Genomic DNA, 22,500 nt, shown 5'->3' on the forward strand with positions numbered 1-22,500 from the left:
AGCTAAAATGCTATCAATTTTCAATTTCGCTGCCAAAGGCGTGGCGCTCACGTGTGCAGCAGGGCGTGGGGATACCTGCACTCTCCTCTTCCTCTTTCTCTTTCTCTGCCTCTCTCTACCCCTGAGGGTGCAGATGTCAGTTGATTATGGTTGCCCTAAATTCGCGCCGCATAAATGCTGCTGCTGCTGCATCCCTTTTGAGGGCATAAGAGTGAAGAGCGAGTATCATCCACCATCCCCATCAGCTACTGCCGCCAGATGGCATAATTTTCAACCGTCGATGGGAACACCAACCTGGCCCGGAACGACCTCGCTCGCTCGTTCGCTCGCTTGGCTGAGCGCAATTGGTCGTGATTATGATATGCACGCGCCCGGGCGCGCCGCTCCGGAACACCGGGACCTCACCGCACCAGAGCGCACCGGATCACATCACAGCGAGTAATGAAATTCATAAATGCCACCGTTAAACCCCGTCGCAGTGGAAGGGAAAAGAGGAGGTTTTTTAATAATTAAGGTGACTCCATTTCGAGCTGGCATGGAGATGGGTGATGTGCGGAAGCTAATGGAAAATTGCATTCGACGACACTACACTGCAGTAGTAGTAGTAGTAGTAGCAGCAGTAGTGTAGTGATACATTAACGCACACCACCATCACGGGACCACATTATTGGGGGGGGGGGGGGGAGGCTCAGCATTTTCGATTAAAAATGACAAAAATTATGAATGATTAAAGCATCAAAAAGGCATTAAACGGGGGCTTGAAAAAGGGGATAGGAGAGAGGGGGTATTGGGCCACATGGGTGCGCAGTAATAGTGGCACTCAATCAACGTGGTGCTCTGGCATAAATATCGAACGTCACGTTTCAAGGTGAAGTTTGCGATAAGCCCACTGGACGCCGCCACATCCATTTTCAATTTGACGTGACGTGAGCGGAGATGGAAGATAATTGCCCTTGTTGTAACAGCGTGTCATCGAGCTTTATCACCCTCCCTCGGTTGGTGGCGGCACCGGCACACTCCGGTCAACATCAGAGAGACACCGAAGACGGAACCGGAGTGGCACTAGGTGCTATCATGATGGCCAGCTAAACGCACTCCTCACCTCACCGGCAACAAGTTGACGGGTGCGCATCGCATGGGGCATCGATAAGACCGACCGTGGCTCAACAATTAACTTCTTCACTTGCTGCTGCTGCTCCTGACTTCGCCGTAGAGAGGATGCAACTCGTAGGTGCTACTGTTGTATCGGGTTCGTCAAGTAGCTTCTTCCGCCTTGGAAGATGTTGCAGTTTCGTGGTCTTGTGTGTTCTTATGTATTGTTGGCGCACGTGCTTTACCATCTAGCAAGTTTCTTCTCCAAACCTCCCTAGTGCATCCCGTAAAGCCGTCTACAGCAGCTACTAGGAGAGTTAGAAGTCAGAAGCTCTTTACCAATAAGGTAAACCAACGTCGCACCTCGCAAAAACTTGCGTCCCACCGACAGGCTTTTAATGCAGTTTGGCGAGAAGTATTAAACACGCTCTAACATAGTTGGAAATTTTGATGCAGGGATGCAGTTTTAGGAAGGAGCAAAGTTTCCGCCAACTTCATTAGATTCAGCAAGAACGAGACTTTATGAAGATCAGATCAGGTTTTATCAGTGTGAAAAAGTTCTGCAAGGAATTGGACACTTTTGGTGTTAATAAATAAGGTGCGGGTGAAGTATGATTTGCACTTTTCATGATCTTTTCAAGTAAGCTAAGTAATGTGTTACAAGTTAAAAGTTTCCTATAGTAACTGCTACCGACGGTTCTCTACAATAAAACATGCCAGTCGACCGGGATCCCGCGATGGAACTGTGGAACTCACGTCCCAGTTAAAGCCAAGCGTACCGGAAACGGATCCAGCGTGTTGCAGTGTACGTTGGTGTACTGGGTGAAAGCATTATAAATCCTCGCGCAGTCCCGGCACTGGGCACCGGGGTTTCCGGACTGTAGGACTGAAGGACCACCGGATGTCCGCGTTGTCTGGCGTACAACTTGACGACGAACGAAGATTCTGTTGAACGATTTCTTCTCCCTCGACCCCCCGTTGCCGGGTATCAGTCGCCCGTTGTTTTTTGCTCGTTTTTTGTGTGAGAAATCCTTTCGTACACTTTCCCCTGTGCCTGTGCCACAGCTTTTTCCTTGGGCCATTTGCTGAGGAAATCGTTTCGCCAGGAAAGGACGAAATGCGGCAGACGACGGCTACACGGGCTGTGCACGTTCCTACCGTCTACGAGATGGTGCCATTTGTCATTTCCTGTTTCAGAGTTTTACTCGCTGGATAGGGTTTTTGTTCTCATTTGTAACCAGTTTACCAGCCCTGACACCAGTTTTTTCTTTTTTCCTGGTTTTTTTTTTTGCTTACCTCTTTCATCGCATCAAGTAACTTACTCATCTCTCAAAACCGTCGGGTGCGCTGCAGTCGGGAAGATATTTCACTTCATATTTTATCCATGCGGCTTATGCTTTACTTTCATAAACTCTATTCCGCTCCCAGCTCGAAATCCATTTAGAAATTGCTACACTCGCCGAGCCGTGGGTTTACATTTGACCAACAGTAAAAGGCTTAGGTTGTGCATTTTTTTGTACTTTTACTAAGAAGTGCGCTTGGTTTCAGAATTGTTTCGTTTGTAAAGTAGCATGATACGAAGTGAAATACTCTATAGACTATTTGTGAATACTTTTCTTAAAGAAAGAAGAATCTCAACAGGATGCATGATTGTTTACCGAACGGAGTTGATTGGCCCTAACACTCGGCGGGTCTGGTTTTGCAAATTCAATAGCCAGATTTTACATTTTCCCACTTTTGGGCCCACCGCTATTTTTGCAAACTCTTTAAATCCGTTTCACCCCAGGAATCCACTTTGCCGAGGATTATGTTTTCCCACCAACAAACCACTTTCATTGAGTGAGTGAGACTATAAAGGGGCCCTCTTTCCCTAGTCTCGTGATTTCAATTTTCCAAATATATTCCAATGCGAGAGATCCAAAGCCTACCTTGCGGTGCGAATACCGTAGAACAACCGGCATCTGTGGCAAACAAATTGGCACGTAATGATGATACCTGTGCTTTTTGTTTTCTTTCCGGTGGGTGCCTTATGCTGCCCGAGTGAAATTGGCTGTTGTCTTGTAGCCGGCCCGACCTGGCACCACCTTGCATCGAAATGAAAAAAGGTCCATTTCTAGAATTGCACGGGGGTGTGAAAATTTGCGCGGAAATTGCTCGCATTTCCGCCGCCGGAAAAGTGCTAATTTTCGAATGTAATATGAAGGGTAAAATCTCGCACTCTATCGTGGGTGTGTGAATTTCGCGAATTCTATATTTAAAGTCCGTATTATTGTTGATAACAGTTACAGTAACCAGGCTCTTTTCTTGGAAAAATGTAACGAAATAATGCTGCTGTTCCAACAATTGAAACTATGGTTTCTAAAGTAACTTTCACGGAGTCTTACTGCGAGAAAACGAAGTGTTTTAAAATGGATGGAAAAGGAGCTCAGCGCATGAGAAGAAACTTACGCGACTCGTGGCGCTACGGTAAGCTGGCACTCTGTTCGTGGTAGCCTTTGCCGGAAGCTATGGGAACGGCAACGTCCAACAGACGTACGGTGTAGTGACAGATTTATCGCAGACAAAGTGCAACCGATTAGCTTAACCGTAATCTGTATAAACTCTGTCGGCAGACCATGATCTGGTTAGTGGAATGTTGGGTGCATACACAATTCTGCTCCAAAGCACCCTCCCAGTTAGTGAAACTTGGAGCAGCTTAGGTACGGTAACTGGACTCCAGTCGCTTCCTCAGTCAATGGGAACCAACGAGGATTGTAGCGCTCAACGACGTGAGCAATAATTTCAGTGTCTCGCTTTTCGTCACTACGAAAATTGGGAAGCCGTGGGTATTCGAGAGGTAGAGGAGGAGTGAATATGGTAGATGTTTATTGTGCGGGAACAAATGAAATTCAAGGGAGTTCATTGAATTCATTGAATTACAGTAAACAAACTTGTTTAACTCTTTAGAGCAACACCACCGAACGAACGCTGTCACTAGAACTTGTAATCGATTATTAAACATTAGTTGTGTAAATCATAGAACAGTTTCGTTTCATGAGACTTGTACTTTTCGTTTGATACTGGTTGATTTTGTATTCCAACATAGCAGCTCAAACGGCCAAGAGCGATTTAAATCGATCGTAAGCAACGAATGTTTCCATTCGGGTGTACAGACAGAAACAACCCCCCGGCGGTAGTGAGATAAGTTTTCTGACTTTCATGAGCCCTAAACTATTCCTTTCTGTGTTACATGCATTGGAACTATTAAGAACCAAATACCGTTCTCCGTTGTCAGTTGAAAGTGCTGGGAGCCGTTTTCGACTGTTTTACTGATGAAGCAGTTCCCGGAATGGCTCCGAGCAAACAGATTGGATGCAAATATAACTTTCACATGAAAGAGGCTCTGTTCCGGTGGAAATCACTTAGAATTTGTTCCAGCGGAATAAACTGGAAGCTGGACGTTTTGATTTCAATAAAATCTTCTCAATCGATTTTCTTTTCGAAACACTAAAACTTGTGTAAGCTTCAACATAAAATATTTCTTTAAAGTAATTTCGTTAGAGACTTGTAAAATACGTTGGATTGTGTTTTATGTTATCGTATTCATGCGGACCACCGAATACATCATATAGTCACGAACAATAGCAATCCGCAAGAGTAATAAACACGTCCAATGAAATTAATGTTGGGTTTACTAGCTGCCAACATATTTTGGCATCCAACGATTCCGATTCAACGTCCGAACCGAAAGGATCCTTTGACGCTTTCCGGAATCCAACTAGCACAATCTCCATCGCAGCTTAGATACCTCTTTCAAAGGCCTACTCTCGGTCGGAGGGCCTTTGTAGTTCTAAAGTTAATTGAGTAAATTGTGCTGTAGAGAAGATGCTTGGAATGACAAGCACCATCTCCTCATTTAGAATGCTCTCGAGGGACACGAGCGTTTTTGGTTGAATAGCGATGAGGGTTGCTTAACTTAGGACAATGGAAAAAGGGTCGACGAAGAATGAGAAGAGCTGGGCGCTGGCGCTTAGGGAACAGCTTGGCCGCAAATCTAGCAGAATCTTTGGCTTAAAGTTTCGAAACGCTACATTATTTTGTGATTATTACGATTCACCGAAGAACGAGTTCGTTCCTGCTTCGCCTGAACTGATGGCCATGGTTTTTGATGAATTAATCTATTCTCACACTGCTGCTCAACTTCACTCCACTCTTTGTGCGAGCAAATTCCCATTATTCAACCGTAAGCCATTTTGCGCTTGACATTACCGCATGGTACCATTATAAATGGTATTTCATTCAAAAGGTCTTTGCCAATTAGAGTCGTGAGTAAAAGTGCTTGCCATGTCCAGGAAAAGGGGATGTTTCCTATGGCCAGGGATGAGCAAAGTGGTTACAGAATTTTAATTAAAACGCCATAAGGTTTCAACTAGGGATTGGGAAATGTGCATAAAATGGAGCGCACCATCAGGTTGTTCTTGGTTTTTCTTTGTGCGTTTTCTTCACACAATATGCCAGATTGTTCGACGTTCTCTGACGGTATTCTATAATTAGGGACCTACTGTGGCGCAGATAAGTTTTACGAAACATTTGAATATCCACAGAATTGGACATTTAAAGTATTATGCACGAGGTAACATAAATCTTCTTTACACATATTAGTGAGCACTTTGCGAGTATCGTAATGAATGTTATTTTGATAATTTTTCATTTCCTTAATTCCAATTACAATTTTGTATCGAAAAATAAATTATGTGTATTCGCAAAATAGTAGTTTCGTTATCCGAATTATCCTCCAATATGCAACATCATTAAAAAGAGCTAGAACACCAATGCCAGAACAAACGAAACGATTCTCGTCCATTTCGGTATTGTGCAACGAGCATCATTGTCATCGTAATAGCCCCGTACCGTCTGTGGAACGGCACTAATGAATAGTCCTTTTTTCCTGTTTAATCATACTGGAACTGCTGCAGACGGCAGACCTGGTTCACCGCATCAGCTCATGGTGCAGCAAGCCAAACCACCACTGCCATCATTGCCATTCGACTTCTCATCATCACAGAGCGCACAAAGCACCTCGTGCAAAGCGCCTAAAAGACAAAGTGACTGTTGGCTTTCGTTTCGTTAGCAAATGTGCTACAGAGAATAGAAGGGAAAAAAACGAATGAAAAGCCGTTCAAGCGGGGCTTTGTGCATCAATCGTATGTCGTTTTGTGGTTAAGTTGTGCTGAAAGCAATGTCACTAATGCTGCCCCCTAGCCGGGCCTACCCGAAAGCCAATCTATGGCCCTTTGTCTATATGGCCATCATATCATTCGATGTCAAATCCTGCTGCCGGCTGGCAATCATCAACTGTTTCGTTCGACTCTTGCGTTGCGCTTCCTTGCGCTGGCAAATGATTTATGTTGAATGTCTTTTATGTATGCATCCGATTTCCGGCATTCATGAAAGGACATATTCTATGCCGGCATTGCTGACACAACTGACCCTATTTTCGAATTCATTTCCATCAACTGGGCTTGCTGGATGACATTATGTTGAAACTGAATTACGAACGCGTGTTTCGATCGGTGATGGCACTGAAACGGAGGCCTAAGGCCGTAGGTTTTCATCTCGTCATCTCGCCGGATTGAGCAGGCCATGAGTCGATCCATCCGCTTCGGATGTGCCTGCCCTGCGGCATATTAATCTTTGGCTCAAACTTTTGCTCTCCAATTCTGACAACATGTTGGCGCCACCAGCGTGCCCTCGAAATGGAGCGTTCGTTCGCTCATATCATCGGCGAACTTTGCTGGCATTTTGACGATGGAAAGTTTCCGGTACCAGCGGTTACGTAAACGCGGTAAAAGTTTCGTTATGAGCATTTTCTGGTCGAATGTGTTTCGGGTGAAATCACTAAAAGTAGCTCTGTCTACACGGCAGCAGCAGGAGCAGCAGCAGATCACAAGAGAGGCCGCACTCGCAGCCTGTTGAGGGCGTCAGTCAAGTTTCTAGTTGGTTCTTATGCTGAGGATGAGCGTTTAAACTGGATCGGCAATATGAGAAGCGCACGGGCTGTGTAAAGAAAAAGAAAAACGCTCGTCTAAAAGAGTAGTGTATCGCACGTGTAAGCGTGTCCCTTGCCATGAGGTAAACCTCAAACAAAAGAATTTTGGAAAAGGGATCGGTTGCCGGCTCCATTAGAGCCTCGCAAGATTGGGCGATGTATCTACTCTCTCGCTCTCTTTCTGTCTCTCATCGAAGGAGGAAGTTGTAAAGTTGTGATCCATCTCATTTCCGAGCTCGTCCACTTTCCAAGGATACATAATTCCTCCCGATGAGAAAGGAGAAAAAAACTGCTCAACTGGAAGATTTTCCCAGCATACGAGACTCCCCATGCGGTGAAAGGTGCACGAAGAAAACATTAGAAGAATGCTGGAATGGAAAATGATGAATGAATTGAAGATGGTGCTGGTGATTTACGGTGAAGATATCCACTGGCTAGCTGATAACAGGGTTCTTCTTTAGCGTCTTCCTTCTTTTCGCTATCGCAGCACGCAATAATACGCATATCAATCTTCAATCCCTGATGCTTTTCGGCGAAAGGTGTGCAAAAGATAAGCATCCATTTCCCCATTCAACAATCAATCTTCGGTTCCGTTCGTGGCAAACCTATCGATCGACAATCTAATCCTGGTGCTGCTGATGTCACCGGTGACCAGAGGGATTTGACCTTTTTGTGTACGGGATTTATGTCAAAATTACACGCCCCTTCGATACGTCCCACCGGACGTGGAACCAGATTTCACCGAAGTGTTACAATCGGGTACACAATTTTCTTCGCTTTCGGAGATTTAATTCCCCAGACCACCGACCATGCGGCGGCCAACCGATTGCATAACACCTTACGAATGATCTTTGCTCTGCGACACATCGTGGCAAGCGTCCTTGGTAGTGTTGTGGCGCCTCCATGACCCGGCAGAGAGCTTGGCAACCGGCGATGGTGTGGCCACAAATCTCAGCAACGGTCACGGCCAGCGCCAATTTTATTATGGCACCGGTTCTGGCCGCTCGCCCCTTTAGAATGGATGGCACCTAGGCTTTGGACCTTACCCCCCCCCCCCCTCTCCCTTTCTTCAGTGACCCAATTCAGGCGATTCTTCCGGAAGATAATTTTCCCCCCGAAACAACCGAACAGTACAAGGTGCCGCTTGGTGCCGAAGGAGAACTGTTCCTTTCCTCCGTTACCGAGCACTGTTTTCGTAAATGATTGCACCAAGGCCGTAACATGGGCATGGGACTTTTTCCATTTGGCAAAGAGAACTTTGGGCCCAGGACGGCGATCGAATTTGAATCTAATCAAGACACGAACGGTCATTGCTTGTGAATCGAGATCGAAAACTGGAAGAATCCAAGGGCCCATGGAGGCCACAGTACCGTAGAGAACGAGATCCAAAGAAGATTGATGCTTCAACGTTCAAACGTCCTCGGTCCTCTGGCTGGCATCTACATGATTTATCAGCATCACAGGCACTTTGATCCAGATTTACTGGAACGGCCGACGGCTAACAGATCGTCCCTGGGGCCAACCAGGAGCCAACCGTTGTCATCTGGAATGCGAACAAAATGGACGCTGCGGTGGGAATGCGCCGGCCGGCGTATGGTATTTCATAATCAAATTCAACTTCGTACTCTCGAGCGCGGTGGTGCACTCGTGCCAGGGAAAACTTTGTCATCAATGGAGCGGAAAATGTTCCGAAAACATGCCAACCCGTATCCCCGATGGAGGTGCCAGGTACCAGCCATTTTGGAACGCCGTACAATAACATTGTAGTGCTCTGGTTCGCTCGCTTGTCTCCGGGGGCCCCGAACGGCCCTTGGCCCTTGGTTGAGACGAACTAATTGAAATCGTCTTCACATCGACCCCATCCATCATCATCATCATGAGCATCATCATCATGAGCATCATCTTCCTGGTGACCGAATCGATCGTAGTACATCAAACGACCGTTGGAGTTGCCCTTTTTTTCTGCAAACCACTAGATGCCACCCTGTGCAACGGGGCCCCGGTCCCCATTCCATCAATCACTTTGCAAATTGAATTCCGTGTACCTCCGGGGGCCGTCCCAGGGAACATCGATCCGATGTCCCATCGGCTGCTGCTGCCTGTTTATGCTGCTATCGTCAGGTTTCCGCTCTACGGTCGCCCTCTCCCCCTCCCTCGACAGAATATTAAAATTAAATCTTCCATTATGAATATGTAAAAATGCTCTTTTCTCTCGGAGGTTCTCTTTCCATTCCATTAGGCCATCGGCTGATGGGCCTCTTTGCTTGCTCGGTTCTGCCGGAACTGAGCGACCGTCGGTGATGGCATCGGCGTTGTGTTAATTTCGCCAGGATGAGCCCCTGCTAGACTTTCTCTTTCTCTCATTCTGTCCCTCACTCTAGCGCTCTCTATCGTCATCAGATTGAGCAACGGAGGCGCTAGCACAATGGCAGGAAATTGGAGCAATCTGAAATAAAATGACAATTCCATTTCCTGACAGGATCCGCCTGCCAGCTGATGTTTCTTAGTTTTCGTCGCTAGCTCCCGGCTCCAGGGCTTTCTTGTCATCCTGCCCAGCTTAGCATCGAGCAAAATCAGAGCATCGCTCCAACTTGCTGGCTGGCTGGCTGGAATGAAAATATGTTTGAGTTTGAGGGTATGGTTGGCCATTTTTTTGCGCTTATCCAGAAATGGAAAAATGGGGGCCCTACACTGGGATCTCCTCCTCCTCCTCCTCGGTTGCCACAACCTTAACGATTACAGCAAGCATTCACAGCATTCACCGGAGCCGATCAGAGGTAGCATGTTGGCAGCTTGTTTGCACAGACACTGCTAGTCGGGAAACAGATGGTGCGCCCGTGTTCGGCTCGAGAGTTACAGCGTATTAAATGGTCAGCTGGAGTGAGGGTCCATTTCTGGGTAACCATTGAAGCGATTTTAATAAACAGCTTCCGATGTTTTGCCGTGGAATTCCAGCGAAAACTCGTATAATTTCAGGAGAAATGTTTAAAACACAGTTTCTGGTACGAGTATTCTCATGTTTAATTTGAAATACATTCAGCAGAACGAGATTTCACAAAATGCCCAAAAATGTTGTTGATTCTCGATGGATATTTGTCTAGAAACGTTTTAAAGGGAATCATTTCAAACCCCATCTTTATTATGAACAGCACTGGAACTAGAAAATTAAAAAAAGGAGTTCAAAAGCGAAAAAAACCAGGCGTCTCCACCACTCTATCCGCTTCACTTTTTAAGCCCGCATAACGAGCAGCAGGAAAAATGTGGCCACAAACGCTCGCGGGAAAAAAAGTAGTAAAAAAACCGAAACTACAACCACGGTGCTTACAATGCTGACGATGAGGGAAGTATGCACGGACACAAAACGCTGAGAGGAGCGCCAAAGCAGCTCCTCGAAACCAACCGCCGATGCCACTAAACCGCTACGTTGTCAACGCTATCGCCTACACGGTGCACCGTTAAGTGTTGCAACCGGGACCAGTGTGCCGTGAATGAACGCCAAGCCGCCTACGAAGCCACCAGAACATAATCAATCCGCACCCTCGGAGGATGCATGTCTGCTGGGGCGGGGCTACTGGAAGTGGAAACGACTGAAACGCCAAGCCAAGCGGACAGAGGCGCGCTGGGTTAGTATAACCGCTCTGGGATGGGTTGAGCCAACTTAAGCCACCGCATTCACCGATTCGCGCCATGGAAACATTTGCCTTGCCCAGTGTGATAAAGCCTTGGAGAGCGCTCCTTGGGACTCCACCACCCACCTCTTGTTGCAGTGCTATTCAAGTGCTCTCGGTCTCAGTCTAGGATTTTGCCCGCTCGTCCCTGAGGTGGCACTCGGTTTTGTATTCAAATTGAAAAATTGTAAGTGAAAACGGGAAATCCAGGGATGTACTTCGTACAGAGAGCCCTCAAGTGAGGTACCTCAAGTGTTGAGAGTATTGAAAACAAAAGATGCAGCACACGTTGCTTTTTCGCGGAGTTATAGTAGCAAGTGCTGTGTCGTTGTAGCTAATTATAGCACAACCGGTAACTCTCAAGTTGTCGTTTTTTAATAATTATGGCAAAAGATTTGTTCATTGGGATTCTTAGAAGAGATAAATTTAGATTGTTATTCGTCGTTGCGAGTACACACGTAATTCAGTAACTATAAATAAGGTTTACTGTTTCTTGAATATTGAAGCTTTAATGTCACTTTAAAAATAAGAAAGTTGACCGGAAAATAAAACTCAAAAAGAAACATCCATTTACTCAAGTAAAAATTATTAGCTAAAAATTTAGTAAAATTGCATAAACTAATGGAAAAACCAACTCAAACCATCACGCCCTAGCTTTCCTGCTCTCGTCTCGTCTCGTGTAAAGACCGGTTTGCTTCCCCCACACACTGATGACAAAGTTACCCAGATAATAACGACGCCATCAACGTTCTACCAACTTCTCTTTTCGCTCACTTCCAAGAGATGAGTCCTTGCGTGAATTCAAAGAAGCGTCCGTCTACGTTGTCTGGTACTGGGATTTTGTTTTTTTGTTCTATCCATCCACCAGCGTCCACCCACACAGCACTTGCGTGACGTAACGTGGTAAAGGTAAAGGCAAGTTATGTGAGTTGTATGCACTACCTACCGCAGTGCCAGGCTTAGAGGCTGGCTTTGGTTTATGACTGTTCCGGGCCCTGCACAGAACCGTGTGCATAAATCTGAGCGAAAGTGTTTCACGCTAATGAGATACGCTGTCGCCTTCTTTGCCGTTTTGGGGAGTGAAGGAAACTAACCACCACACACACAGATACAGAGGCGACAGGAAATTGGACTTGACACACCAACGTGGAGCGGTGGTGGAAGCGAAGCAAAGACCATATTTGTTTCCAGCCAGGCACTGGAAGGGCGTTTTAGTTCCGTCCAGCAGATGTAGGTGGCGTAATGATTTTCTTCTAATTAATTCCCGTCATCTCCTTTGCTGGCTGGCAGCAACCACCTCATCCATTATCCCTGGTGGTGGTGTGCTGGTGTTATGTAGTGTAGTGCTGTTGGAGGCGAATGTAACGACTCCACTGTTCTCCTATGGATAATTAATGTTTAAATCTTTTCTTTCTCTTCTATTCGCAGGATCGAAGCTTAAAAGAGGTCCCGTCTGTGCGGGAGCCTGTTGCGATGCTGAAACCGAGCGGCAACTGCAGGCAAAGGCGACGAAAAATTTCGAAAGACTAGTGAAACATCATATCCGTAGCCAGCGGGGGCACTGGGAGCAGACTGCGAATTTATACAAAGGTAGGTAGCTGATGATGTCCATGATGAACCCGATTTGAAGCTTTTTTGTCCAAGGACAACACTTTCGCTAGTAGCATTCCATAATAAAAAAGCTAAACCACCTTCATGCCTTAGAGGTACAATATGCTTTAGTACATATAACTACCTGGCAGCAATAACAGTTCGGAGTGTCATATACTCACGGCTTCTTATTGATTTCCATATAGGGATAAGTATCAAATTTATTGCAACTGACAGTCGAATGGCAGCGGTGAGCGGTTCGCGTAGTGATAGAATAATAACCATCTCGGCATCTAATCTCATTTGACCACACCATGTACGCCTTTTTGTCACTTAGTGCGCCACGCGAGGAGGAGGTCCAATCGATCAAACTCTCGGCACTCGGTTGGCTGATGGAGAGACCATGGCTGGCCACCATTACTACCATTGGCAGTAGCACGCGTGGTCTAGCATTACCTTTAAAGCCACAAACGGCAGACCGTCGCTCAGGAGGAGGACACCCTATGAAGAGGTGGAGGATTATATTGAATCACACACGCCAGTGCACAGCCCTAGACAAACTGCGGTGGGACCTGTGGTGCGAGTGTGCAGACCTTCGATGGAGGGAATGGTTTTTGCCTGTCCAGCTGTTCGGCTTAAGCTTTCAAGTTCTCTACACGGACGGCCTACGGCTTATTTGGAATACATCAAGCCTAGACCTTGCAAGCTGAGGCGCTTAAGGCGTCGTCTGTGGTGGTGGCGCTGGAAATGGACATTGATTAATGTGATCAATTATTGCAGCTTGCAGCAGGTTGGTTGCTCGGTCGTGTTGGATTAAATCGTAATTTATTTACCAGCCCCTTTAGTGTCCTCCCAGGTAGGATCCTCTTTGTGTGTTGCGCGTCCAGCCCTGCATACACAAAGGTCCTTGAGGTTTTGTTCATTTTTGTTTTTGTTTTGTTGATGCCCCTAGCTCAATGGACCATCATGTCGGTCCTGGCTCTTACTTATGCTAACCGCTCTATTGGATTCAATCTATTGGATTGCGATACAGCCAGCCATCGATTGAAGCCTGGTCAATTGACCAGTCCAGGCTGTCTTGGAAGTGTGTTCACCCGCCCCAAGTCCAAGGGGAACAATTATCGAGCAATGATCCAGCATTCGCACGAACCTCCTAGTCCCTTCACAAAGCCAAAAGCTCACCGAGGCTGGCTGACCGAGCAAACAGCCATCTAATATGCAGTAATGGCTGTAACAAGCCAGATGTCAAATCGAGTGTCCGGGCGACGTAAACGTAACCGATCGTCGACACTGCCGTTGGTGGTTCGTGCTTGTGTGTTTATGTGTTTATATGTGTGCAGCGACAGTGGCCGGTGACCAGAGTGATGATTAATGCTTACCAATTACACCGCAATTAATGTGACAATTATGCACAACATCACGTCCATGGTCGGAGCCGGGGCTCGGTAATGTCCTGTTGCGCCTGTCAAAGGGGATGGGGCGGCGCTGAATGGAAAACATGCCCCTTAGCATGCCACCCTGGACAAACATGATTGCAACACCTTAGGCACCGATCGACGCATCGATGGGTGTTGGTAGGAAATGGCGAATTATTTCATCACCGATTCCTTTCATAGCATTTGTTTGCATTTGTATGTAGATGAACACTTGTAATTACCGTGATTGGTTTCACTGTTTGCTCACTCTCGAATGGCTTGATGTTTGAGGCCCGGGAGCCGTAATTTCATGTTGGAACAGAACATGGATGCACTTCCGATCGCATGGAAGTCGCTTTCGAAATAATTAAAATTCGTCGAATCGCATGAATAATGCTGCTGCCTTTCCGAATACTACGAAAGCTATCTGAGATCTGATGGTTTGCAAACATTAATATTCATCCTGTCGATAATGGATACCTTTTGTTTATTTATCAAATTCTGTTTAATTAGAGCTTTCTTGCGACCTCAATTCAATATCTCAATTCAAGCATTTGATTCGACCTCACATCAAATACTTCGACCCGGTAATATAGTCCCATGTGTTGGTTGAGAAATGGAGCACACTTGTTTGGGGAGCCCGGCCCGAGGTAAAACAGTATCCATCACCCTTTTTTTCGTGTGGCAAGGTATTTTTCAATTCCAGCATCATCATCCACCGCAGCCACCACGACGGCAGCTAAGCGCTTAAACTGACGCGCCCATATTTAACACGCTCGCTCGCAGTAATCTAATTAATAGCAACATATTAATCCGGTCGCAGGCTTATAATCCGCTCGCTCGCAACACTCGACGGTGGCGGCGCGGTGCGCAGTTTGAAATCCTTTACAGAAGTCCGACCCACATCGCACGAAGGCACGTTTCGGAATACATTATCCCATCCGCGAGATCCCAGAGCGATAGAGAGATAGAGAGAGAGAGAGAGAGAGAGAGAGAGAGAGAATGAAAGGGAGACAAGAACCGATCTTAGACACTACAGCAGCCCGCAAACTGGGGCCTCACCAGACACGCAGTGGTTGTGGTGGTGTGGTGGCCAAAGCGAATTAATTTGATACCCTTATTTGGGGAGGATTTACTGGTGTGCAGAGAGAGAGAGAGCGCGAAAAAAATCGTTTGCGGTATTTATGAAAACCAAAGCGCTCGATAGAGAGACTGAGAGAGAGAGAGACCGGCGCGGTAGGTTGAAACAGGAACTCCAAACGGGATTAAGATGGAAAAAGGCCAAAGAAGCAACAGCAGCAGCAGCAGCAGGGCCGTGAAACACCAGAAACGGGAGAGGCTATACCGTGATTTATCATTTTATAATTTCTGCCTCATCGCGCGCGGGGCTTCCTTCCCTTACAATTTTGGGGGAAGGCCGTGGGTTCAAATGGTGGGCAGCGATCCGGAAAATGGATACACTTTTATGACACCATCATTTCGTACCGGCCCCGAAATTGATGTTTTATCATGCGTTTCGATTTTGTCACATTTTTTAATGTTGCCCGATTCTTTTTTTTTGTTGCTGCTGCCTTTGATTGTTGGCTCACAATTTTTGCATATTAAAATCTTAGATTGGCGTCCCCGTGTGATCGTCAATAAATCTCTCTCTCTCTCTTTCCGTCTTGTTTCGCGAACAGCGGCGTTTTGGGTGCCTCTGGCGAATTGTATAGATTTTTTTTTGTTTGCTGAAATTTCGCTTTTCGATTATTTATGAGAGCATGGAGCCGGGAAAGGCTGCACCCCGGTGTGTCTCATGCATGGGTTTTTTTTCTCTCCTTTTCCAATCATAAAACATATTCTGTCGCTCACCAATGTTGAGTGGCGCACGGACGGACGGACTGATCGAGCGTGTTGTGTTTCCCTTTTTTCCGCGGCTCGCGCGTTTTTATCGTTTTGTACCTCCATTCGAAGCAGATGTTTCTCGCATGTTTACACATTTTGACACAGAGATCAGCGACGGTGCAACGGGAGCTTCAAATTAGAAAGTCAACGTTTGTGGGTGAGCATGGCAAAAACCCCGTTCACAGTTGCTGGATCGGATCACGCGGTGGAGGGATTAATTTATGCTGCTGCGTGATGGAACGGGGAACCCATGGAACCACCAGACCACACACCGGTGACTGTCGCTGACGCTGTAAAAACATTAATTTTACGTTTCTAGATTATACGTCAATCGAGCGCCTGATGGATTGCCATAAATTGGGAAACCGCCTCACATGTGAACGCATAAACTCGTTACGTTTTCTAATCTATCAAACAGCGAGATTACAATGGATCGACACATCTGTTGTCTTTTCTGCATTCTATTGAAAGCTCCTCCAATTAGAATTTGAAAAAAAGGCATGAATTTCGCTGTCATTGTTTATGAGTGTGACGTTGAATAACTTTTAACAAAAGCCTTCATGATCGGAGTTAAGATTCGTAAAACATTCTACCAACTTCCGCCAGGAAAAGCAACGTGGAAAATTCTGACCCAACACTTTACGGGACGTGCCGCAATCTTGTCGATTGATCGAACCAACCGGGACCGAACGGGTGGCCGAAACTCGAAAGTAATATATTTGCTATCCGGAAGCAATCGCTTATCCCTCCTCCAGACACACCGCCAGAGTCCGCCTTGCGCTGCGCCCTCATTGGATTTTAGCAAATGCCACCGGCAAATGCCTCTCGTGAGCAGAATTCACAATTTATTCTTCCACCCGGCATCACCTGAGATCTGGAACGGAGGACATTACGAACTGGAATGATGTGGGAATATACCCCCCTCCTCACCCTTTCTTTCAACGACTGCCGAGGGATTCATGATATGAGAAAAATTCCTCACCCAACGGTCGAGAACAGAAGGTGAAATGTTCCGTTTGCCTCGTGCATTGCATTAATAATCGAGAGCGCGAGAGCTCTCTGGGACACGAAAAGGGTGCTTCACAGCCACGTGTCCATATTCTGCCCAAGCATTCTGCCGTTGCCACTGGCGACAGGAAAAGCTCGCTCCCCGCGGTGAGCGCACACAGCGGCGCTGATGCCCGTCCGCCCGGGAGTTGGCTTATCCGGTTTGGGAATGCATTTTTGTCTTTGCGCTTCACACACTCTCCCTTGTGGACCTGGGTAAGTAGTGTGAAGGGAGGGGTGGCGCGCGAGACAAAAGTATTTGCCTCGGAATGGTGTTTTAATGCGTTTCCTTTGCATTTTTGTTTCGCACGTGAATCCCATGGGCGAGCGCGATGGATGAGCACGAGCCTCCGATACTGAAGAATTTCACCCTCCCTCTCACCACTGGTGGCAGGCTCTGGAGGGCCCCAGACGTGGGCTATCCGATAGCGGTGGGCGTCACCTGAAGAGCATCAAGGATCGGGTTGCGGTTTCTTTCTTTTTTTTTTGTCGTTGTCCTTGTTCCTTTGTTTCTCCTACAATTATACATCTTTCCCGTTCTGTATTGCATTTCGTTGCCAGGGTGACGGCATCAGGTAGATAGAGAGAGATAAGGGCGGGTTTTTGCAGAAGCAGAAACCGAAGGCTCAGAAAAGCAAGGAATGAATTAATAAGAGTTCCGCTGGTCGCGCTGGTTAGTGGGAACCTCGAGAAGAATTCGAGGCCACATCGAAGCGAAAGCGCATATCAAGGGCACTTGCTCTGTATTGCTTTGCGAATGCTATGAGGAAATATCTGCGAGATTCTCTTGCGAAATCTCTCGCGCGTCTAGTACCTTTAATGTTGACGTTAAAATTGATGAATTTACAATTACTGCCCTGAACGTTCACCGTTCACACCGATCAGCATTACAACGGGTGTGAAAGTGAGTATCGATTATAACACGATTGCAACCGTGAAACGGCCGACGAGGTTATTAGTGGTAATAAAGTGTCGCTCCTTTCCGGTCGATCCGGCACCAACTTTTATGCCATTCAATCCATTCCCGGGGTTCCCGGGGTTGGTTGGGTCTAACTCGCGCCACCGGCATGTCGCGGTGCAATGTACTGTGCAGCACATAAACATGGCACTAACAGCAGCAACAGCAGCAGCATTCGACGGAGGAACTGAACCAACTTCTGTATGTTTGCAGTGCGCGCCACGACCCGCACCGGGCCAAGACGATACCGTTTGCTTCGTTTGCAAATCCCTGCGGAGCTCTCATTACTTGCGACTCTAAAAAGCCAGGACGAAACTGACTCGCTGCTGACTGCCTTTGCACCTTGCCGTCGAGCACTTCTCTGGGGGGGGGTGCTGCTGAGATATTGAATTACTCGTTTAAGAGCTACGTACCGACTGTGGCGGCAGTATGGGATAGAGTTAATAAAATACCAAAGTCCCTTTCTGTTTTCCACTTTTCCCATGACTCTTGAATGGATGTTAAATGCAACAAGAATTTGATGCACTGGCATGGTTCCCGTTTTTATACGTAGCAACGATGTAGCAAGTTTACTAATCTGTTAAATCTCTCTTTTTCCTCTTCCACTTTACAGATTACCTGCTGCAGCTAACGCGTCAGTCCGAGAACAAAACGCTCGCCCTGTTCTCGACCGTCTACAGCGAGATGTCGCCGCTGTCCCGTAACCCAATCCGCGAGCTGTACGAAACGATCCGGGTGAATCTCGTGTCAGAGCGCCCCGGTGCGGCCGATGATCTTGAGCTCGTCACCGACAAGTTCTTCCGGAATCTGTTCCCGGTCGCGTACCACCATGCGATCCACTCGGACATGCAGCAGGACCGTGGCTCTAGCAGTTCCGGTGGATCGGGCAAGCGTGACTTCCACAGTGACTACAAAAACTGCCTGGTGCACACGTACAACGATCTGCAGCCATTCGGTAGTGTACCACGGGAACTGTCCGCTTCGCTGGTTTCCTCCGTGAGTGCGGCCTCCGTCCTGTTGCGCGTACTCCGCGAAGGAGCCGATGTGCTGGCAAAGCTGGAAGAGATCGGCGTTACGGCACCGCTGTGCAAGAAGGCGCTACTGCGCATGAACTACTGCGGTAGCTGCAATCTGTTCGATCATCTGCACGCCAAACCGTGCGCCGGACTGTGCCAGAATGTGATGCGGTAAGGCAATGGTTCACTCGTTTCCGGAATGGCGCAGCTAAAGGGTTGGGAATGGATTTGTGTTTTCTTTCCTTGCAGTGGATGTTTGATCGAGTACGTTGGACTGTTGAACAAGGATTGGTCCACGTTTACGGAATCAATTGTGCCACTGCTCAACATGGTCCGGTCGCCACAGGGGATCGAGACGGAGATCAAGGCACTCGACGGAAAGCTCTCCCGGGCGATCATGCAGGCGATGGAAACTGGGCCGCAGCTCGAGAAACAGGTAGGAATGACCAGTGCATCTTGTTGCTATTATGCGATTGTTAAACAGTGTTGAAGGATTCAAATTGAGACACGAAAAAAGTCGCTGTCGATGCCAACAAATCCTTGGTTGCTCCGGTACACAGGGCACACCAAAATTATCCAAAGGCCATCATCAAAATCGTCCATCAAACTGACAACAATCGTCGCAGCGATAGCAAAACACCGCGTGTCAGCAGCAACTCGTGGTCAATATTCCAAATGGAAGCGAATTGCGGTCGGCCGTTAACCGCTTTCGTTGCAAGGTTTGCAGAAATGGCAACTGTGGCCAGTGGCCGCGAAACTCCATTAGTGTTGCTCCAATTTCAATACGGACACACGCATGCACACCTCACTGGTTGAACGATGCGTTGACACAGGAAATCGGCGAAAACTCGCTGCGAATCGGAGCAAATGTGATGAGCTCTGTCAGCGAACTTCATCAGCAATTCTCGATTCGATTCGTTTTTCTTTTTCGAACTCGTTAACAGTGGCATTAACATTAACACATAATGAGAGTGCCGAAATCAGCAGCAATAATTAAACGGATTGAACTCGAGAGCATTTTTGAAAAAAAAGCCTGATTTAACAGTACGAAAAGGGGATTGAACGGAAGTGTGCTAGAATTTCATGCAGTCAGTTCTCGTTCAGTAGTGCAAGCGTTATCGGTAAGAGAACATGCTTGGCTACATGTACAGTTGAATAGTACGATTGCAATTCGTACAACTAAAATCACATTACGGAAATGCAACTAGTTTGCCACTCCCTTGTGGTTAAGGTTAATCTCTTTAAATCAAATTTAATAGCCTTTAAGCCTCTCGAGAATGGGTTCTCCTTCGCTTTTCCTTCCATACCATTGTGCTGACTCAGCTCGACAGTAAAGAAGCGCCCTTATGCAGTGCACATTCATTTAATCAAACTCTTTCACAAACATTCCGGTCCTTTCCTTCTCTACCTTATTACAACCTTGTCTGCAATGGCTCCAGCCTGTGGTAAGATGACCGATGAAAGATTGTTCTACGGTCGCTGTGTGACCTTGTTGAGCCCGCGGAACTCGCCGCCAGAACTTTGCCAGATATGTGTTTGTGCGAGTGTGATGGCGCTGCACGACGCTAGCCAAGCAGTCTTATCTTTTCCTTTCCTTTTCCCTTTTTCGAGTGGCTCATGGTGTAAGGGAGGAATCCGCGAGTCCACGTCGAAAGGCACGAGATCAAGCACGGTCGTGGTGAAACGAGGAAGCGCAACAGATTACCTTTTAACGCACGGACCACAATCCTAGCGCAGACTCTCCGTACCGAAGTAACGAGCGAACAGAACATATGTTCCATCCAAGTTTTAAGCGAGTGCTTTACGACCCTCAAGAGAGATAGAGGAAAAAGGGCGTGAGGGAGAGAGGGAGGGAGGGAGGAGATATGAAAACCGTGGAATTGGAATGGAAGCGCAGTTGCTGCCTGTACTTTGTTGCTAAGCATCTCTAGCCCTTGGACACCGGCTGGTGGTCCCGTGGGACTCTACGTATTCTGAAATCTCCACAACTCCCAGCACCGTAACGAACTACCGCGGCTACCAACCGGGGCTACTTGTAATGATGGGACTAGACTGCGCACGGAACTCGCAGTGGCTTCGTTAGGGAATGTCCGTAATTATGTAAATCATAATTTCAAGAGCACTCACCGGCGAGCTTCATCGTGGCACTAGTTGGATACTCCTCGGGATCTCGAACGATCGGAGAGAGTGAGCGGAGAGGAGGATGCTGTGCTGAATTCGTTACGTTGTCGTCGCTCAACGATTATCATCGCTCGTCTCTTCCGCTGCGATGCGATGAAAATGATTAATTTATATCATGGCCGCACGAGAATTGGACGGTGAAAGTGGTACAGCAGCACGAACGTAGCATAAATATTTGGCAAACTAATTTCAAACTATTCAAAGTACGATAAACAAACCGCGCAAGCATGCAGCAAGCCAGCACCAGCGACAGCGTGCTCCTGCAGCTCCTACAGTCGCTGTCGTCACCTTGTGGGCCGGCAGCTCGACTGAGCTCATCGCTGGAATTGGAAACACTACCACCCAGGCAGTGAAAATGGACCGAGAGAGAACCGAGATCATCACTCCTTCTTGAGTCATCAGAACAGCAGAACGAGAGAGCCCCGTCGCTTTGTCTGGTGATGACTAAACCAGCCCGGGGTCGGGGGAAACGCGCGTTCCTCTCCCTCAACCCCACAATGATTCTTATGCTAATCGTTCTTAATTGCGCTCGTTATCCTTTGGATCCCGAAGCGGCAGCATTTGATGGACCATGGACGGATGGGTGGTGTACGGTGATTCCGACGATTCCGTTCATGTGTTGACGGGCAAGTGAACATTGGTCCGCGCCTTCGAGGTCACCGGTGGTACACCAATCCTCACGTTCTGTGCTTCATAATGGCTGGTTGTGTGTAAAGTTCAGCGACGTTATCTAAATCTGCCGCTCGAGGCGACCGATTTCGAGGGTAGCAGAGAGAGAGGAAGGCTCCTTCCTCCTCCATTCTATCCCACGGCGCTCGTGGTGCCTTCGTCGTGGGTGGGTTCCGTGGCGCGAGACCTTGAAGATGGTTCTCACTCCTCTAGCCATAGCGCATATAGCACAGCTCGGCAGAGGTCACACGACACGCCAGCGAACGATGAGTTCACTACAAAACGCGTCCCGGTCGTGGTGACGCGCTTACGTTCTCGCCACGGCCACGGAAGCTCATCGATGTTCGGCACCACCGGCACTGGCAGCGGACGATGGGGCAGGATTTACATAAAAACCAGCCGTTCAAACTTCGCTCCCTGTCACTCTTTGTGTTCCTTTTCTTCGCATATATTTTCGAGCGGAAGATCGATGGTGAATGGAGATGCGCGATGCCATCTCTCGGTGGTTGCACCGAACACCGGAGCAACTCGATGACGAGAATGTGACGGTGGGAAAACGGAGCTGGAATTCCTTTCTGAGACAGCTCTAGCTGATGACTCATCACCTCGCCCTTAAAGGTGCTTATGATGATGGTGATGTTTCAGGAATTAAGTAACTTTTTATTGACTCACAACATTTGATCCTTTTCTATTTCATGTTTCATTAAACACATGATGCTTGTGTTTCATTCTCTCGCCATTCACAACACGATATCGCTCCCAGAGCTTCCGATCCTTCCGAACATCGAATTCCACCCTTCCGTGCCGCTCTGTTCGATTGTTTCCCTTTTCCTTTCCATTCGTTTCACTTTCGCTCTGTGCGCGCGCGCGCGGGCGCGCGTCACGTTGTCTCACATTGCGCATCGTGCGATCGCTTCAACGGTGACGGTGGCTGAAGAAGTGAATTCCAAAA

General features: G+C 47.5%; 1 protein-coding gene across 4 annotated transcripts in view; it reads left to right on the forward strand.

The window, feature by feature from the left end:
- LOC126577273 (division abnormally delayed protein) overlaps positions 1 to 22,500 on the forward strand; it is a 120,468-nt gene that overhangs the window by 76,001 nt on the left and 21,967 nt on the right. For all 4 annotated transcript variants that reach the window (XM_050238768.1, XM_050238767.1, XM_050238769.1 and 1 more), the window contains exons 3-5: positions 12,217 to 12,378; positions 18,296 to 18,869; positions 18,948 to 19,134. In XM_050238768.1, coding sequence (XP_050094725.1) covers positions 12,217 to 12,378; positions 18,296 to 18,869; positions 18,948 to 19,134 — 923 coding nt within the window. The remainder of the gene's footprint in view (positions 1 to 12,216; positions 12,379 to 18,295; positions 18,870 to 18,947; positions 19,135 to 22,500) is intronic.

The sequence above is a fragment of the Anopheles aquasalis genome, chromosome 3 (assembly GCF_943734665.1).
Source record: "Anopheles aquasalis chromosome 3, idAnoAquaMG_Q_19, whole genome shotgun sequence".
NCBI classification, from domain to species: Eukaryota; Metazoa; Arthropoda; class Insecta; order Diptera; family Culicidae; genus Anopheles; species Anopheles aquasalis.